General features: G+C 52.1%; 1 protein-coding gene across 9 annotated transcripts in view; it reads left to right on the forward strand.

The window, feature by feature from the left end:
* The window catches only part of SLC66A2 (solute carrier family 66 member 2), a 64619-nt gene that overhangs the window by 6943 nt on the left and 42630 nt on the right, over positions 1–15046 (forward strand). For 2 of the 9 annotated variants that reach the window (XM_067015096.1, XM_067015099.1), the window contains exons 1-2: positions 11711–11783; positions 12065–12402. In XM_067015096.1, coding sequence (XP_066871197.1) covers positions 12200–12402 — 203 coding nt within the window. In that variant the 5' untranslated portion in view covers positions 11711–11783; positions 12065–12199. Of the gene's footprint in view, positions 1–9240; positions 10639–10983; positions 11784–12064; positions 12403–15046 lie in introns of those variants that run through there. The other 7 variants (XM_067015095.1, XM_067015094.1, XM_067015098.1 and 4 more) reach the window with 7 other exon arrangements.

Here is a 15046-nt window from a genome sequence, read left to right on the forward strand (position 1 = left end):
GGCCTCTCTTGTTGTGGAGCACAGGCTCCAGACGCACAGGCTCAGTAGTTGTAGCTCACGGGCCCAGTTGCTCCACGGCATGTGGGATCTTCCCAGACCAGGGCTCGAACCCGTGTCCCCTGCATCGGCAGGCAGATCCTCAACCACTGCGCCACCAGGGAAGCCCTCAGTGTTTTTTTTTTTTAAGGAACCTCCATACTGTTTATCATAGTGGCTGCACTCATTTACATTCCCGCCAACAGTGTAGGAGGGTTCCCTTTTTTCCACACCTTCAGCATTTATTATTTGTAGACAGTGTGAGGTGATAACTCACTGTGGTTTCGATTTGCATTTCTCTAATAATTAACGATGTTGAGCATCTTTTCATGTGCCTCCTGGCCATCTGCATGTCTCCTTTGAAGAAATACAATAACTTTTTAAAAGCATGGCCATCGTGCCCCTTTCCTGTGTGGCAAGATGCTCAAAAGAGCCGTGAGGGCTGTCCCTTCCCTGGAGGGGCCTCTCTGTGCGGCTGCCGCCTGGCCTGAGGTTCTTCCAGTTCAAGCTTCTAGAACAGCCTGACTAGGGCGACCAGCATCACATGTGCACAGCGGGCCACTGGGGAGGTGCATTCACCTGTGGAACCAGAGCCCCAGGCCCTCGCCCAGAGTGGGCGGAGGTAGGGGTGGATGGCAGGGGTCTCCCCAGGTGGATCTGGTGGAGATGGCCCAGGTCCAGCCTTGGGGAGGCACGGCCTCGGAACGCCGGAGGCTGAAGCCTGGCGGGCTTCCTGAGAGCGGGAATCAGGATGCTACAGCAATTCCTCAAGAAATCAGACATACACTTACCATATGCATCAATTCCACTTCTGGGTATAAACCCCCAAGCAGTGAAAACAGGGACTTGAACAAATATTTGTACACCATGTTTATAGCAGCATCATTCACAATAGCCAAAAGGAGGAAGCAACCCGTGTCTATCGATGGATAAGTGAATGGATAAATAAAATAATATATATATAATTTATTTCTAAAAAGGAAGGATATCCTGACACATGCTACAAAATGGATGAGCCTTGAGGACATTATGCTAAGTGAAAGAAGCTAATCATAAAAGGGATCAACTTTGTATGATTCCCCTTACATGAGGTCCCGAGAGCAGTCAAATCCATAGAGACAGAAAGTAGACGGTGGGTGCCCGGGGCTGGGGAGAGGAGGATAAGGCATTAGTGTTCAGTGAGTGCAGAGTTTCAGTTTGGAAAGATGGAAAATTCTGAAGTTGGATGGCGGTGATGGCTGCAGAGCAGTATGAGTGTACTTAATGCCAGCGAACTGTACACTTTAAAATGGTTAAAGTTACACCTGAAAGTAACACAATGTTGCACATCAACTGTACTTCAATACAGAACAATAAAGATGGTAAGTTTTATGTTATGTATATTCTACCACAATACACATGTATTTTAAGTACATCACCCCAGCTTCAAACCCTAGGCTAAGAATTCCAGGAGCTAGGGAACCTGTGCCTCTCTTTCCCTACCCCTTTGTGTTTTTTAGTGTGTGTCTATCTTTCTCAACTGTAATCTCTGTGGTCCAGTGGAAACCCACTCAGACATTCTCTGATAACCCCGAGAACCCAGTCTCTAGTGGAGAAATCGAATCTGTCATTCTACATCTTGCACCTGAACGCTGCCTAATTAGGGATCAAATTCTGAGCTCTGCATCCGTGGGGGACAAAATCATTAAAACGGAAGCGAGAATCACTCAACAAAAATTCATTTTGTTAAGGATATTACATTTCAGGAACTAGTTTCAGGGGAAAAATTCTCGAATGCAATTCGTCTTGCAAATCTACAATAGGACAGTATTCAAGTGTGCTGTGAAGCTGCAGAAATTAGATGATGTTTTTAATGGTGCAAAGATAGGTTGGGGAAGAAAATAGAATCTGGGTAAGAAGTACATAATGGAATCAAAGACACAGACCACAGAGGAGCAGCTAAATATGAAACAAAACTTTAAATTAGAAAAGTAAAATTTTAACTTTGAGAGATGAGATTATAGGGTGACCGAATGTACGAGGAAGTTCGACCCCGTGAAGCGTGAATGCCAGCGGAAGTGCCCAGATGCCCCTTTGATTCCATGTGAATGGCTTCATTTCTAAGACCTTAAATCTAAGATGCTGCTGATTTTAAGATGTACCATTATTGCCAAGAAAGGGAGGAATGCTGCTGATTAGACTGTGCTGTTTTTTTATTTTATATTCATTTAAAGAGCTTTTTTATAGTTATTGGTGCTGGGTGATGGATACATGGAATTCACTGTGTTACAATCTCTACTTTTGTGTATGTTTGAAATTCTCACTTAAAAATTCTGTAGGAGGGGCTTCCCTGGTGGCGCAGTGGTTGAGAGTCTGCCTGCTAATGCAGGGGACATGGGTTCGAGCCCTGGTCTGGGAAGATCCCACATGCCGCGGAGCAACTAGGCTCGTGAGCCACAACTACTGAGCCTGCGCTCTAGAGCCTGTGCTCCGCAACAAGAGAGGCCGCGATAGTGAGAGGCCCGCGCACCGTGATGAAGAGTGGCCCCCGCTCGCCGCAACTAGAGAACGCCCTTGCGCAGAAACGAAGACCCAACACAGCCATAAATAAATTTAAAGACAGAAATGTATAAAATTTATACTTAAATAAATTCTGTAAGAAAAGAAGGGTTCTTTCAGGATACTGATTTGGATATACAGATTTGAGCATAGATTTTTTGCTTCCTTTTATTGATTCTAAAATTGTTGCAATGTTTTCATAATTTTAACTTTTATTTTTTTAATTATTATTATTTTTTGCAGTACGCGGGCCTCTCACTGTCGCGGCCTCTCCCGTTGCGGAGCACAGGCTCCAGACGCGCAGGCGCAGCGGCCACGGCTCACGGGCCCGGCCGCTCCGCGTTATGTGGGATCTTCCCGGACCGGGGCACAAACCCGCGTCCCCTGCATCGGCAGGCGGACCCTCGACCGCTGCGCCACCAGGGAAGCCTTTAACTTTTATTTTTAATGCAACATAATTAACTATTTTTTAATGCACTATTTATTATGCAATTCTGGCACCATTTACAGTAAGTGGCCTTTCCCAGAAGCAATTATCCTGAGTCATGAGGGCTTCCTGAACTAGTCGTGAATTTTAAAACAGTGGCTCTCAGACCTGGCTGCACGATAGAGCCATGTAACATCTGTCAGCACTCCGGACGCCTTGGCATTTGTGGTTTCAAAGCCCTCCAGGGGTTTCGGTGTGTGAACAAGGCGTCAAAACCGCGGAATGAACAGATTTAGGAAAACAGAAAAGGAGGAACTGGCTTAAACCTCCCAAAAGGCAGAAAGGGTCTTCATTTTCTCAAGTTTGGACATAGACCAATGTCCTACTGCCAGTTGTTTAGAACTTGAAATAAGATAGATTTTCGAAAGGTTCTTTCTTTTGCCTGCTCAAATCTGCCTTTGATTTCTCTAGGGAATTTTTCATTGCAGCTATTGTACTTTCCAGCTCCAGAATTTCTTTTGGGTTTCTTTTAGGTTTTCTCCCTTGTTACTGATAGTTCCACTTTGTTCACACATTGCTTTCTCAACGTTCTATGTTCCTTTAGTTCCTTGAGCTTTTTTTTTTTTTTTTTTTTTTGCGGTGCGCGGGCCTCTCACCGTTGCGTCCTCTCCCGTCGCGGGGCACAGGCTCCGGACGCGCAGGCTCAGCGGCCACGGCTCACGGGCCCAGCCGCTCCGCGGCATGTGGGATCTTCCCGGACCGGGGCACGAACCCGCGCCCCCCGCATCGGCAGGCGGACTCCCAACCACTGCGCTGCCAGGGCAGCCCCCTTGAGCATCTTTAAGGCAGTTGTTTTAAAGTCTTCATCAAGTAGATCTGTCATCAGGTCTCCTTTAGGGCCAGTTTCTATAAATCAATTGTTCCCTTTGAACAGGTCATACTCTCCTGTTTCTTTGTATGCCGTGTGATTTTTATTTTGTTGTTGCTGAAAATTGGACATTTGAATCCAATAATGTGGTAACTCTGGAAATCAGATTCTCCCCCTTCCTCAAGGTCTGATGCTTTTTGTTATTGTTTTTGTTCTTTGCTTGTTGTAGGTTGTCTGAGCTGAAGATCAGCCTGAGGTGGAAACTTAATGTCTGCTCAGGTCTTTCCTGAGCCTTTCCTTGGGCATGTGCAGTCACTTTCTAATTTTCTCCTATATGCAATTGTTTCTCAATGCCCTAGTCTTTAATGTCTGGCTTGAAAGGGGAAAAAGAGAAAAACAAAGGGGGATAAACGGGGCACTCGCCCTTGAAATCCACTTGGTGGGGGAGGGGTTTCCATCAAGGGGGGAGGTGTGACAAAAACGACCACCTGCCTCTTTGGCTGCGTCTCTGCCATCAGAAGCAGCATCAGAGCACAGATTCCTGCTATTGGAAGTCAAGGTCCTTTTGGTGCACCCTGGCTTCTGCAAGCTGCTCCAGGAACACACGTATGGCTTCCTGCCACGTGGCTGAGGGTGGGACGGGTAGGTGCTACATGCTAAGACCTGAAGGTCACCACAGTTGACTGCAGTAACCATCCAGTGCTCCCCCTGGAACTTGCAAGCCTTCACCAGCTCTGGATTCCAAGTTAGTTACATTAGATGGCTTCTGTCCCTGAAGTTGGGGGCCATTCCCAGTGCTTCTTGCTCCGCCATCATCCCAGAATCCTCTCCAACCTATAAACTTCTTTAAGAGCTTTTTAATACTTACTTCCAAGGTTGCTCTGCAGCCCAGCATCTGTGCCAGCGTTGGTGTTCCACCGCTCCAGCAACTCCTCTCAAGAGCCACCCCAAGAAAAATACACAATGAAGAAGTAGCTTTCTTTGCCGAGTGAAAATAAAATCAGCTCTGCTTTTTACACTTAAGGAAAATCAGTGTCTCGCTGTCAGCTCCTCAGAGGTAGAGACTCTGGGGCTGAGGGCTGGCTCTTGGCCACCCCCCGCCCCATGTTAGCATTCACAGGTACTTCTGAGCCTCTCAGTGGGCACCTGTCCGTGGCCCACGGTTGCCTTGGGAAGAAGAGAAAATCCAAAGTCTGAGTTAAAAACGAAGTTGCTTCTTTTCCAGGTAAACAATTTTATCACGTCACAATCTTCTGGTTTTTTCTGACACGTCACGTGGCTTGTGGGATCTTGTTCCCCAACCAGGGATCAAACCCAGGCCCTCCCCGCCCTCCCCGCCCCCCCGCAGTGAAAGCGCTGGGTCCTAACCACTGGACTGCCAGCGAATTCCCTATCACATCACAGTGTCAATGAGGGACCTCAAGGAAACTCTTGCATGAGCTTTACAGAAAGTGTCCAGCTCTCTGGGGAGCCTGGGGTGCTTGTTCCAGCCACAGCGAGGGGTGAGGGCCCAGGAAACTCTCAGGCAAGGTGGGGGGAGGGAGGGAGGGAGGAAACATTCAAGAACAAGAAGCCTCTGGGTGATTGGTAGCAAGTTAATGCACACTTTGTATTTTAAAATTCTGTTTAGTACAGTCTGTTTTCCCTTTACTGTATGACTTTTCAAATAAAAAATGGTGCTTTTTGCCACTGGTCAGGTCACAGTCTTAAGAGGTAAGAAACTTGAGGAAATGTGAATGACAGAAAACTTAAGTCGCCTGAAACGTTTCTGGAGCTCGAGCGCGTTAATTATCATTTAAAGAGCAGGCCACCAGGCAGCTGAGCAGGAAGGAGCATCAGCGGGTCCCTGGAGGGAATGAGCATCCCGCACCCCTGCTTCCTTGGTGTAAACACGATGCTGGTAGAAGCAGCAGACACGAGGCCAGCATCCACGCAAAGGCATAAAGACAGAGAGTAGGCTGCTGCTTTCCAGGGCCGGAGGGGGCAGGGGCTGGGGAGAAACTGCCTAAGAGGCATGAGGTTTTATTGGGGGATGAAAACGTTCCAGAACCAGATGGAAATGGTGCTCCCGCCACATTGTGAATGTACTATATACCACGGAGTTGTTCATTTAACAGAGCGAATTTTCTGTTCCATGAATTTTGCCTCAATTAAAAACAAAGAAGAGGAAGGTTCACAGGCGAAAGCTCGCGCTTCTGGAGACGGGGACCGTGCGCGTGTGCTGTGAGCTCCTGAGGGTACCACTCAGCGTAAGCACTGCTGTTCTCGGCCGACTGGTAGTAATCTGCACCGAGCCTGCATTCTGCATCTCCTTTCCAGCAAGAGTTCCTTTCGCTGAATGAATGAGTGGTGAACCCCGATGACGCAGCCTTTCTCTCCGCGAAGCCACCTCGGATTCACAGGCGATGCTGCCTCTGGACTCCTCCTCCATTTCTGCTGTCAGCCCTCACGCCCTCCGCTGCCGCCTCCAGCTCTGTCCTCGTTCTTTCCCTTGCGAGTCAGTCCCCTTTGCAGAGTCATGAACTGCTGCTATGAGAGCTTGTTGCAAACCACTGCTTTCTGTTTGTTTGTTTTTGTGCTACAAGATCTTGCATTCATTTTCAGTGGATTTTTAGCCAAACACGGCGAACAAAGGTCACATCCCAACTTCTTTGTTTTTACTTTTCATCTCACAGGTAGCTGAGATCTAATTACCTGGTTTGAATTTGAAATGGTTTCTATTCCAACTATTAACAAAGAATTTGGAGCACGAGACGCCTTCACATGCCTCCTCTTACTTTCCCTGTGCTCACCTGCCACCTAGTCTGCTGGATACACCAACTGCACGGAACTTCCGCGTCACTTTTTAAAATAAGTGAAACCTTTTCTGGGTCTTTTGAGACTTCTGATGTGACCCCCCTCAGTCCTTTGAGCTCTGCACGTTGTTCACATCTGGACTGTTCTTTGTCTAGTAACTGCACATGCTTATTCTAGTCTTTTCTTTTTAGATGTGATCAAATTCAGACTTCATCTTTAGTCAGTTGAATTTCACTATGGGCTATTTTTTCCTCTGGATGTTTTACAAAATAATTCCTCGATAAAACTTGGAATAGTTCCATAGCCTTCTAGCTTTCCTCTAGTCTTCAACCTATGAGCAGATTTCCCACTAGCATTTGTTTAGTTTCTTCAAACTGCAGTTTTAACCCCCAGCTCAGCCTCTTTTTCAGAGAGCATCTTGTTCTGTATACACTTCCGGCCTCCCGCAAGGATGGCTCACTTAACCAGGGGATGTGACATCGTTGCCACAATGCTACCGGCTAAACTGCAGACGTTAGATCTGTCCAGTTTCACAGGCACGTTTGCTTATTCACTTACTTTTGGTGCATAATGCTACCATCACCCGACAAATTTTAAGAATTGCATCTATTTCTCTGAAGATATTTAAAAACTTTTGCACACTCTGCTGTTCGGTCGCTGGCGTCTTTTGCACTTTCTGGAAAGTGAAGTTCCCAGAAAAAAAGTGGCAAAGCAATTGATTCCTGACGAAGCAGTGAGGGTGCCGGGAGCCCAAGTACTTCATGAAAACCAGGCTCAGACCCCCGTGGGCAGCAGCGCCAGGGCCCCCGGGCGCTGCTCCACTCGTGATTCTCAAAGGTCTCCGACACCAGCCTCCGCACCCTTGCTTCCTCCTTTTTCTTGGGGGCCGACGGGGCTCTAACTAGTTCCGAACCTTCCTACCACCCGCCTCTCAAGCTGGGGGCTTGCTCTGTAATTCGGGGCCCAGCCGGTGGTCTCCCGGCTGCGGGACGCCCCCGCCCCGTTCACTTTGCTCAGGTGGTGTCCCACCTCTGTGCTCGGGCAGCCGCCCCACGTGCTGAGTGGTCTTTGGTGTTTCTGCCGCCCTCCTGATCTCATTGCAGGTGGAGTCCGCGTTTCCGTGTGGGGGTTCCTCACTGCTTCTGGGGGGGGGGGGGGCACCTGTGCATCTTGGCTGGCGCTCCGTCTGGCCTGGCCTGCGGCCCAGGAGCTCTGTCTCCATCTCACCAGGGAAACCTCGGGGCTTCACAACCAGGAGCCAGACGGGACACCTCTGAGGATGCACATCTTCCCTTTCCTGCTGCTAAAAGAATATTTCCTCCCCTTTGTTGTCCTTTTATCTTACTCTTGTGAGTTTGTCGTTTAAAAGCTATAGAGCTGACAGGGTTCTTGTGTAAGGTCCTAGCAATCCATCGGCTACATGACACTCCTGCACAAAGGCGGAGGTGGGGGGCCCTCCAGCATGGGGCTCTGGAAGGCAGAGGCAAGGCTGAGAAGGGCGGTCATATCCTTGACCTCAGAAGATGTCCAGGGCCTGAGCTGAGTCCAGTAGAGGCCAGAGGAGAGCTGGAAGGGTGACGGCCTGTCCCAAGGCCTGCGGAGGTGGGTCATGCGGCGGGTGCAGGGGCTGGAGCACAGGGTCACTCGCGGAGGCTAATTTCTGAACCTCATCCAGCCTGACAATCTCTGTCTTTTTTTTTTTTTTTTTTTTTTGCGGAGCGCGGGCCTCTCACTGCTGTGGCCCCTCCCGTTGCGGAGCACAGGCTCCGGACGCGCAGGCCCAGCGGCCACGGCTCACAGGCCCAGCCGCTCCGCGGCACGTGGGATCCTCCCGGACCGGGGCACGAACCCGCGTCCCCTGCATCGGCAGGCAGACTCTCAACCGCTGCGCCACCAGGGGAGCCCAATCTCTGTCTTTTAATTGGTGTGTTTAGACCACTCACATTTAAAGTGATTATTGATATAGCTGGATTAAAATGTAGCACTTTATAATTGTTTTCTATTCATTGCATTTATTCTTTGTTTCCTTTTCCTCCTCATTTTCTGTGCACTTTATACAATTCCATTTTTATCTCATCTCTTGGTGTATTATTTATGGTTTAAAAAAACTTTTTTAGTGGTTGCCCGAGGGTTTACAATATATATTTTAAAATTATCTAAGTTCACCTTCAAATAACATATACTGCTTTATGTGTAGTGCTGGTACCTTACATGAGAATATTCCCCAATTCCTCCCTTACATCCTTTGTCATTCATTTCATTGATCCACATGCTATAATCACCCAATACACTGTTACTCGATTGCTTTAAATAAACAATAATCTTTTAGATTAAGAATAAGAAAAAAAAAAGATTTACCTTCATTTATTCTTTCTGAGGCTCTTCGTTTCTTTATGGAGATTTTAACATTTCCGACAGGGTTGGGCATTTCCCTGGTGGCGCAGTGGTTAAGAATCCACCTGCCAATGCAGAGGACATGGGTTCGAACCCTGGTCTGGGAAGACCCCGCGTGCCACGGAGCAACTAAGCCCATGCGCCACACTACTAAGCCCACGTGCCTAGAGCCCGTGCTCCGCAACAGGAAAAGCCACCGCAATGAGAAGCCCACGCACCACAAGGAAGAGTAGCCCCCACTCACCGCAACTAGAGAAAGTCCGTGCGCAGCAACAAAGACCCAACTCATCCAAAAACAAAACATTTCTTTACAGGGTTGGTCTGCTGGCAATAAATTCCTTGGTGTCATTGTTTTCTCAGAAAATGTTTCTCCTTCACTTTATGGATTCTATATTAGTTTCCAGTGGTTTTCTGTGACAAATTGCCACAAGCTGGGTGGCATAAAACTGCAGAAATTTATTCTCTCACAGTTCTGGAAGCCAAAAGTCTGAAATCAGTTTAACTGGGTCAAAGTCAAGGTGTTGGCAGGGCTCTGCTCCTTCCAGAGGCTCCTGGGAGGATTCGCTCCCTGCCTCTTCCAGCTGCTGGGGGCTGCCAGCATTCCTTGGCTGCATTACTCCAACTTTCAAGGCCACATCTTCAAATCTCTCTCTGTTCCTTCATCACATGGCCTCTGTGTGTCTCAAGTCTCCTGCCTCTCTCTTATAAAGATACTCGTGATGGCATTTAGGGCCCACCTGGATAATGCAGGATAATCTCTGCATCGCAAGATCCTTAACTTAATCACATCTGCAATTTTTTTCTTTTCACATAAGGTAATATTCACAGGTTCCGGGAACTAGGATGTGACGGTTCTGGGTATCATTTTTCAGACTGCACAGTTTGGTCGGCTTCTTTTGTTTGGGAACACAGGAAGCCAGGTAATGTGCAGCAGCCGAGATGAGCTCTTTCCTTCTGCTTGACCGATGGTTCTGGACCAGTGGGTGCCCCTCTATTCCAGACAGGTGGGGTTCCAAAGGATTACAGGCCCCTTCTGTGGGGCAAAATCTTGGATCAAGAATGCAAGATTGTATCCACTTAGCAGGACTCTGGAGGCACTTGCTGCTTCCATGCTCCACCTGGCACAGCTGACGGATCCAGGGCAGCAGCTGGCTATGGGCTGGCACCAATTTGCCCATGTACGCCAGGACAAACAGGGCCAGATGCAGTGACCTCAGATGCTCCAGTGAGTGGGCAGGGAAGACTATAGCCCTACTTCAGCCTCCACCATAAAGAGGACAGAACATTCTGGAGGCTCCAGAGCTCGGGGGGAGGATCTGGTTAAGGAGGAGCATCTATTTCTCTTCTCCCAGCCCCTCCAGGACTTCCGGCTCCACCTGTGCTTGACTTCTTTGTACATCTCTGGTGCTGTGTTCTCGGCATTCTCTGGTGGATACTCAGAAGTACACTGGCCTCAGAGGCTGGAGAGGATGAGAGCAACCTGTGTTTCACGGAGAGCTCTCCTTATAGCCAGGCTCGTTTGGGAGTTGCTCTAAGTGAGGTTGTACCTGTTCTTAGGATTTCCCACGAAGCGTACCAGGTAGGAAGCTGGCTGGCCGGTTGTGTGCCCCTGGGGACCCCACTCTCTCACCCACCAGGCCTTCCTTTTTGGGGTGACTTGGGCTTGCTGTGGTGGAGGTGGGAGCCCTGGGGGAGCTCCTGTGTAGACAGAATCCTGGGGGCCTGCAGGTGGTCTTCTCCGCTCTGAGCCCACCTGCACAGGGTCCTGGGCGGGTTGGCTGGCGTCTCACAGGACCCACCCTTACCCCCACCCCTCCCTTGCCCACCAGCATCTGGGTTCTGAGCACCTATCTCCCTGGCGTTCCCGAGGGCTCACCTTGGTCAGGTGACACACTCAGGAATTCCTATTTTCTCTATCTGTAAGTGCTAGAATTGTGCGGCTGAGATGACGCACGAAACCCTTAGCAGATCCGAGCTCCACCGGCCAGCACTGTCTTCAGTGACAAGGTACCTAACGCACTTGTGGACGGCAGTCCTGGCTGCTGCCGCCCTGGGCCCCGAAGAGCCAGAGCGGACCTTCAGAGGCTTCAGGCTGCGGGGTGGGCTTTCGCTTCCCCGGAGGAGTCGCGCCCCCGCCCCCCAGCCTGGCCAAAACTGCCCTGGCCCTCTGCAAACTTCCGAACGCCGCTCGCTCCTCAGGGACCCGCCCGGCTCAGGATGGGGAGCCCCACAGACCCGGCCGACCATGAACGGTGGAAGGACCCCTGGAATCACGGGCCGCTCAGACCCTGCCCGAGTCCCCACGAGGGGGGCGTCCCCAGGCCTCGCGCTGACCCTCGGCGCGGCGACAGGACCCGATCCTCTGCTCCCGTTGGCGGCGCGCCGCGTCTACAAGGCCACTCGCCGCGGGACAGATGGCGCCGGGGCCACGTGGGCCCCTGGCCCAGAAGGAGCGGCCCCGCCAGGCAGCGACTTCCTAACCCTGGCCGGGTGGGCCCACGAAGCGCCCCGGCCACAACTCCCGAGCCCTGGCTTCGCTCCTGGTCCCGCGCCCACCTCCCCGCCCACCGGCGCGCTCTAGGACCCCGCGGCGCCCGCCCCTCCGCCCGGCGCGGGCGGGGCCACGTATTGTGACGTCACGCAGAGGCGGGGCCCGGCGCTTGGACAGACCGAAGGACGGTGGGATGACCGCCGGGAGCCGCCAGCGCGGGTGAGCCCGGCGGGGTGAGTAGCGCGCAGGGACGCGAGCGCCGCGCTGGGCTGAGCGTCCATCCCGGGCCGGGCCCCCTGGGCTGTGTGTTTCCTCTCCCCCCTCCTCCATCCCTCCGACACCCAGACTGTGCGACCCCCTCCCCGGAACCGAGCCCCCACCCCGAACTGAAAGTCCACCCCGGGCCGGCGCCCCGCAGGAGGCGGTCGTGCCCCGGCCGCGAGCCCGGCGGTGCGCCCCCCATTGGGCGTGGAGGCCCGGCCCGGGTGCTTTACCGCCTTCCCTCTCTCGCCAGGCCCCGCGACGGAGGACGGCCCAGGGCAGCGGCGGCATGTGAGGGTGACAGCGCTCGCGCCAGGAGCCGGAGAGCGCGGAGCGCGCGTGGGCCAGGTGGACGTCAGCCTGCCGGCGGGGCCGCCGGGCGCTCGGGATGGACGCAGAAGGCTTGGGTTGGCTTTTGGTCCCGCTGCACCAGCTGGTTTCCTGGGGGGCAGCTGGGGCCATGGTCTTCGGAGGGGTGGTGCCGTACATCCCGCAGTACAGGGACATCCGGAGGACTCAGAACGCCGAGGGCTTCTCGACCTACGTGTGTCTGGTGCTCCTGGTGGCCAATATCTTACGGATCCTTTTCTGGTAGGTTGAGGGCTTTCTTACTGTGGGGTGCTCCCAGGGAGATGGCTTTCTCCTTTTCTGGGTGAGGCCGGGGGGGCGGAAGTGTCTGCGCTTCCTGGGAAGGAGCTGGTGAAATGGATGAGACTTTTTCCCAGGGAAACTGGTGGGATTGAAGTGGAGAATCTCACATAATCTCGGATCTGCGTCTTCATTTTCGGTGGCTTGTACATGTACTGGATGCTTGCCCAGGGCCTTTTCTGTGGGGCTGCGTCCTAGGACTGGGTCCACGCCCTTAGGAATTTGGGTGAGGTTTGGGGGTGGTGGAGAGAAAACGAAGGGAATTAATGAATACCAGTAACAGGAGGTGGTTAGCGTAGGAAGGACAAACCACTGGCCAGTAAAGGCTCTCAGGAGGGAACTAGACAGGAAGGAGCGCTGGGGGGGGTGGTGGTCTGCCTTGAAGGGTGGTCCCTTCCTGCCTTCTGCGTTGTGTGTGCGGGTTTGTTTTTTTTAACAACAGTAAGTCAACTTTCTGGATAATACTTAAGAGACTGTTTTTTCTTGCTCCTCCCAGCCCAACTTCCTCTTATTATCATTTGCATTCTGGTCAGGAACTTGAAGTTAATTTTAACAGTTGTTGAAGCCAGACATAATTGGGAGGGTGCATTTTCAGTGGAAGTGAAAAGAGGTCTCGCAGCCTCACCGTAAGGCCAAAGAAGCCTGGAACTTTCCTTCCTTCTAGATGGTCCCAGGCCCCTCTGTGAGCACGGCCAGGACAGCCTGGGCCTGGGCAGCTGGCTCCTTCTTTTGGCTCTTTGGAGTAATCGTGCTTTCCTGCTAATGGAGTTTAAGTCAGCCTTACTGCGGGGCATGACCCTCGGGGAAGACGATCTCACCTGTGGCGCAGCGTGTGCAGCTCGATGAGTTTTGGTCGGTGTCTCCTCTGCCGTCATCAGGGTGTGAGTCTCCTGAGTCCAGAAGGTCTCTCTGCTCCTTCACCTTCCGGCCACATGGCCTGAGGCAGCCCTTGGTCCCTCTCACCGCGTTTTTGCGCAGTCTGAGGTTTTAAAACGTGAGCTGGTGAGTTGACCCCTTCTGGAAGAATCTGTCACACCATGAGCCCTTTCTCTGGGCCAGTCCGCTTCTGAAGGAGGCATCGGAGGGTGCTTCTCGTTTAACTTGTTTAGCGCAAGTTGAAAAACCGCATTTGGAGACTCCTCCTTCCCCTGTGGCTGAGGATGGCACTCGACCGCTGCCGCAAGACTCCCCCCTTCCCTCTCTCAGCTGCCCCTCACGTAGAAGCAGGTCCCAGACGGGTGATCGCGTGTGACACTGCTGTCAACCCTGAGCACCCCGGGTGTGGCCCCCGGAGCCCGCAGCCCAGGCCCCGGGGCGTTAGGTTGGGAAGCAGCGTTTCCTTTAGGCAGTGGCAAGTTTTCTCAGAGGAGTGGCGGAGGATTGGCTGAGGCTGCACTTCTTACGGAGAATAGTTCCTTCGAGAGGTCTTCCCCCCAGGTATGCTTATCGTTCAGAATTGCAAAAAGAAAATAGGATATCTGATTTACCTCTAACTATCTGTGTTGGAGAAATCAGAAATGAAACCAGTTTCTTGAATGCCATCTCGTTGGTGTTTCTGGGTTTAACATGCAAGCATTTGATGCGTTGGGACTGGGAGTTCTCTCTCCATTGTAGGGCCTGAGCCTCTGAGAAAGAAAGAGTCTTTGGTGGGATTCTGACCTTTGTCCACAGGCACGTCTGTTTCTGCACATCTGATTGCCCCTTTCCCACAGCATCAGCTGCCTGAGCTGTCCTGGGTCCCTCCGTGAGTTCAGTGGCTGCCGTGTGAACACACAGGGCTGCCTTCAGCCAGGGTTCCAGAAGACTGTGGGACCCTATGGGAAGAAGGGGGCGCTGGCAGAGGTCTCTCCTCCAGGATCCCTCTGACGTGGGGTTCTGCTTTCCCTGTATTTCACACCTGGCAGTACTTTGTAGTTCGTGTGGTGAAGCCCAGCAGACAGGCCGGGCTCCGTCTACGACCTGTAACAAATACACGCGTCTCTGCCCACGTGGTCCCAAGGCCCCACTGCTCTGCGGGCGAGGCCTGTGTTCCCTTTCCTTCCTTTCTCTGGAGCCTCCAAAGCCCCTACTCCTGGGTCCCCTAGCAGCCCGTTGGATTTAACAGGTTTTTGAGGGTTTCCCATGAGCCAGACACTGGGCAGACACTGCAGGGTTACCGCTGCAGCAGAAGTGTCGTATGGAGCGTGCCAGACACGTGTGTGTACGGGTGATGGGTGGTGGGGAGGGAGAGAGCGCCGGCTGGGAGCTGTGGTGGGCGGGACGAGGGCAGTGACGGGCTTAGAGGAAATGAGGAGTACGGTTCCCGAAGCTGGCTGGGAACGCGGTCTTCGGAACTCCAGTCGGCCTCTGAAGCCGCCCGGGGAAATGTGTGGTGTGAGGCACGTGAGCAGCTCTGCAGTCCTGGGGGTCGGGGGTGGGGTGGGGGAGGCTGAGCAAGCTGTAGAAACCCGGCGTCTCTGTAACTCACGGAACTCTCATGCCTTTATTTCTTGCAATTCTTCCCATCCTTTTGCAGAACCAGCAGTGAGCAGATCATACAAAATGCTGACGTGCAGGATTTGGCCTTTGTGTTGTCCGAAGCCAGAGG

Source organism: Kogia breviceps, chromosome 15 (assembly GCF_026419965.1).
Source record: "Kogia breviceps isolate mKogBre1 chromosome 15, mKogBre1 haplotype 1, whole genome shotgun sequence".
NCBI lineage: Eukaryota > Metazoa > Chordata > Mammalia > Artiodactyla > Physeteridae > Kogia > Kogia breviceps.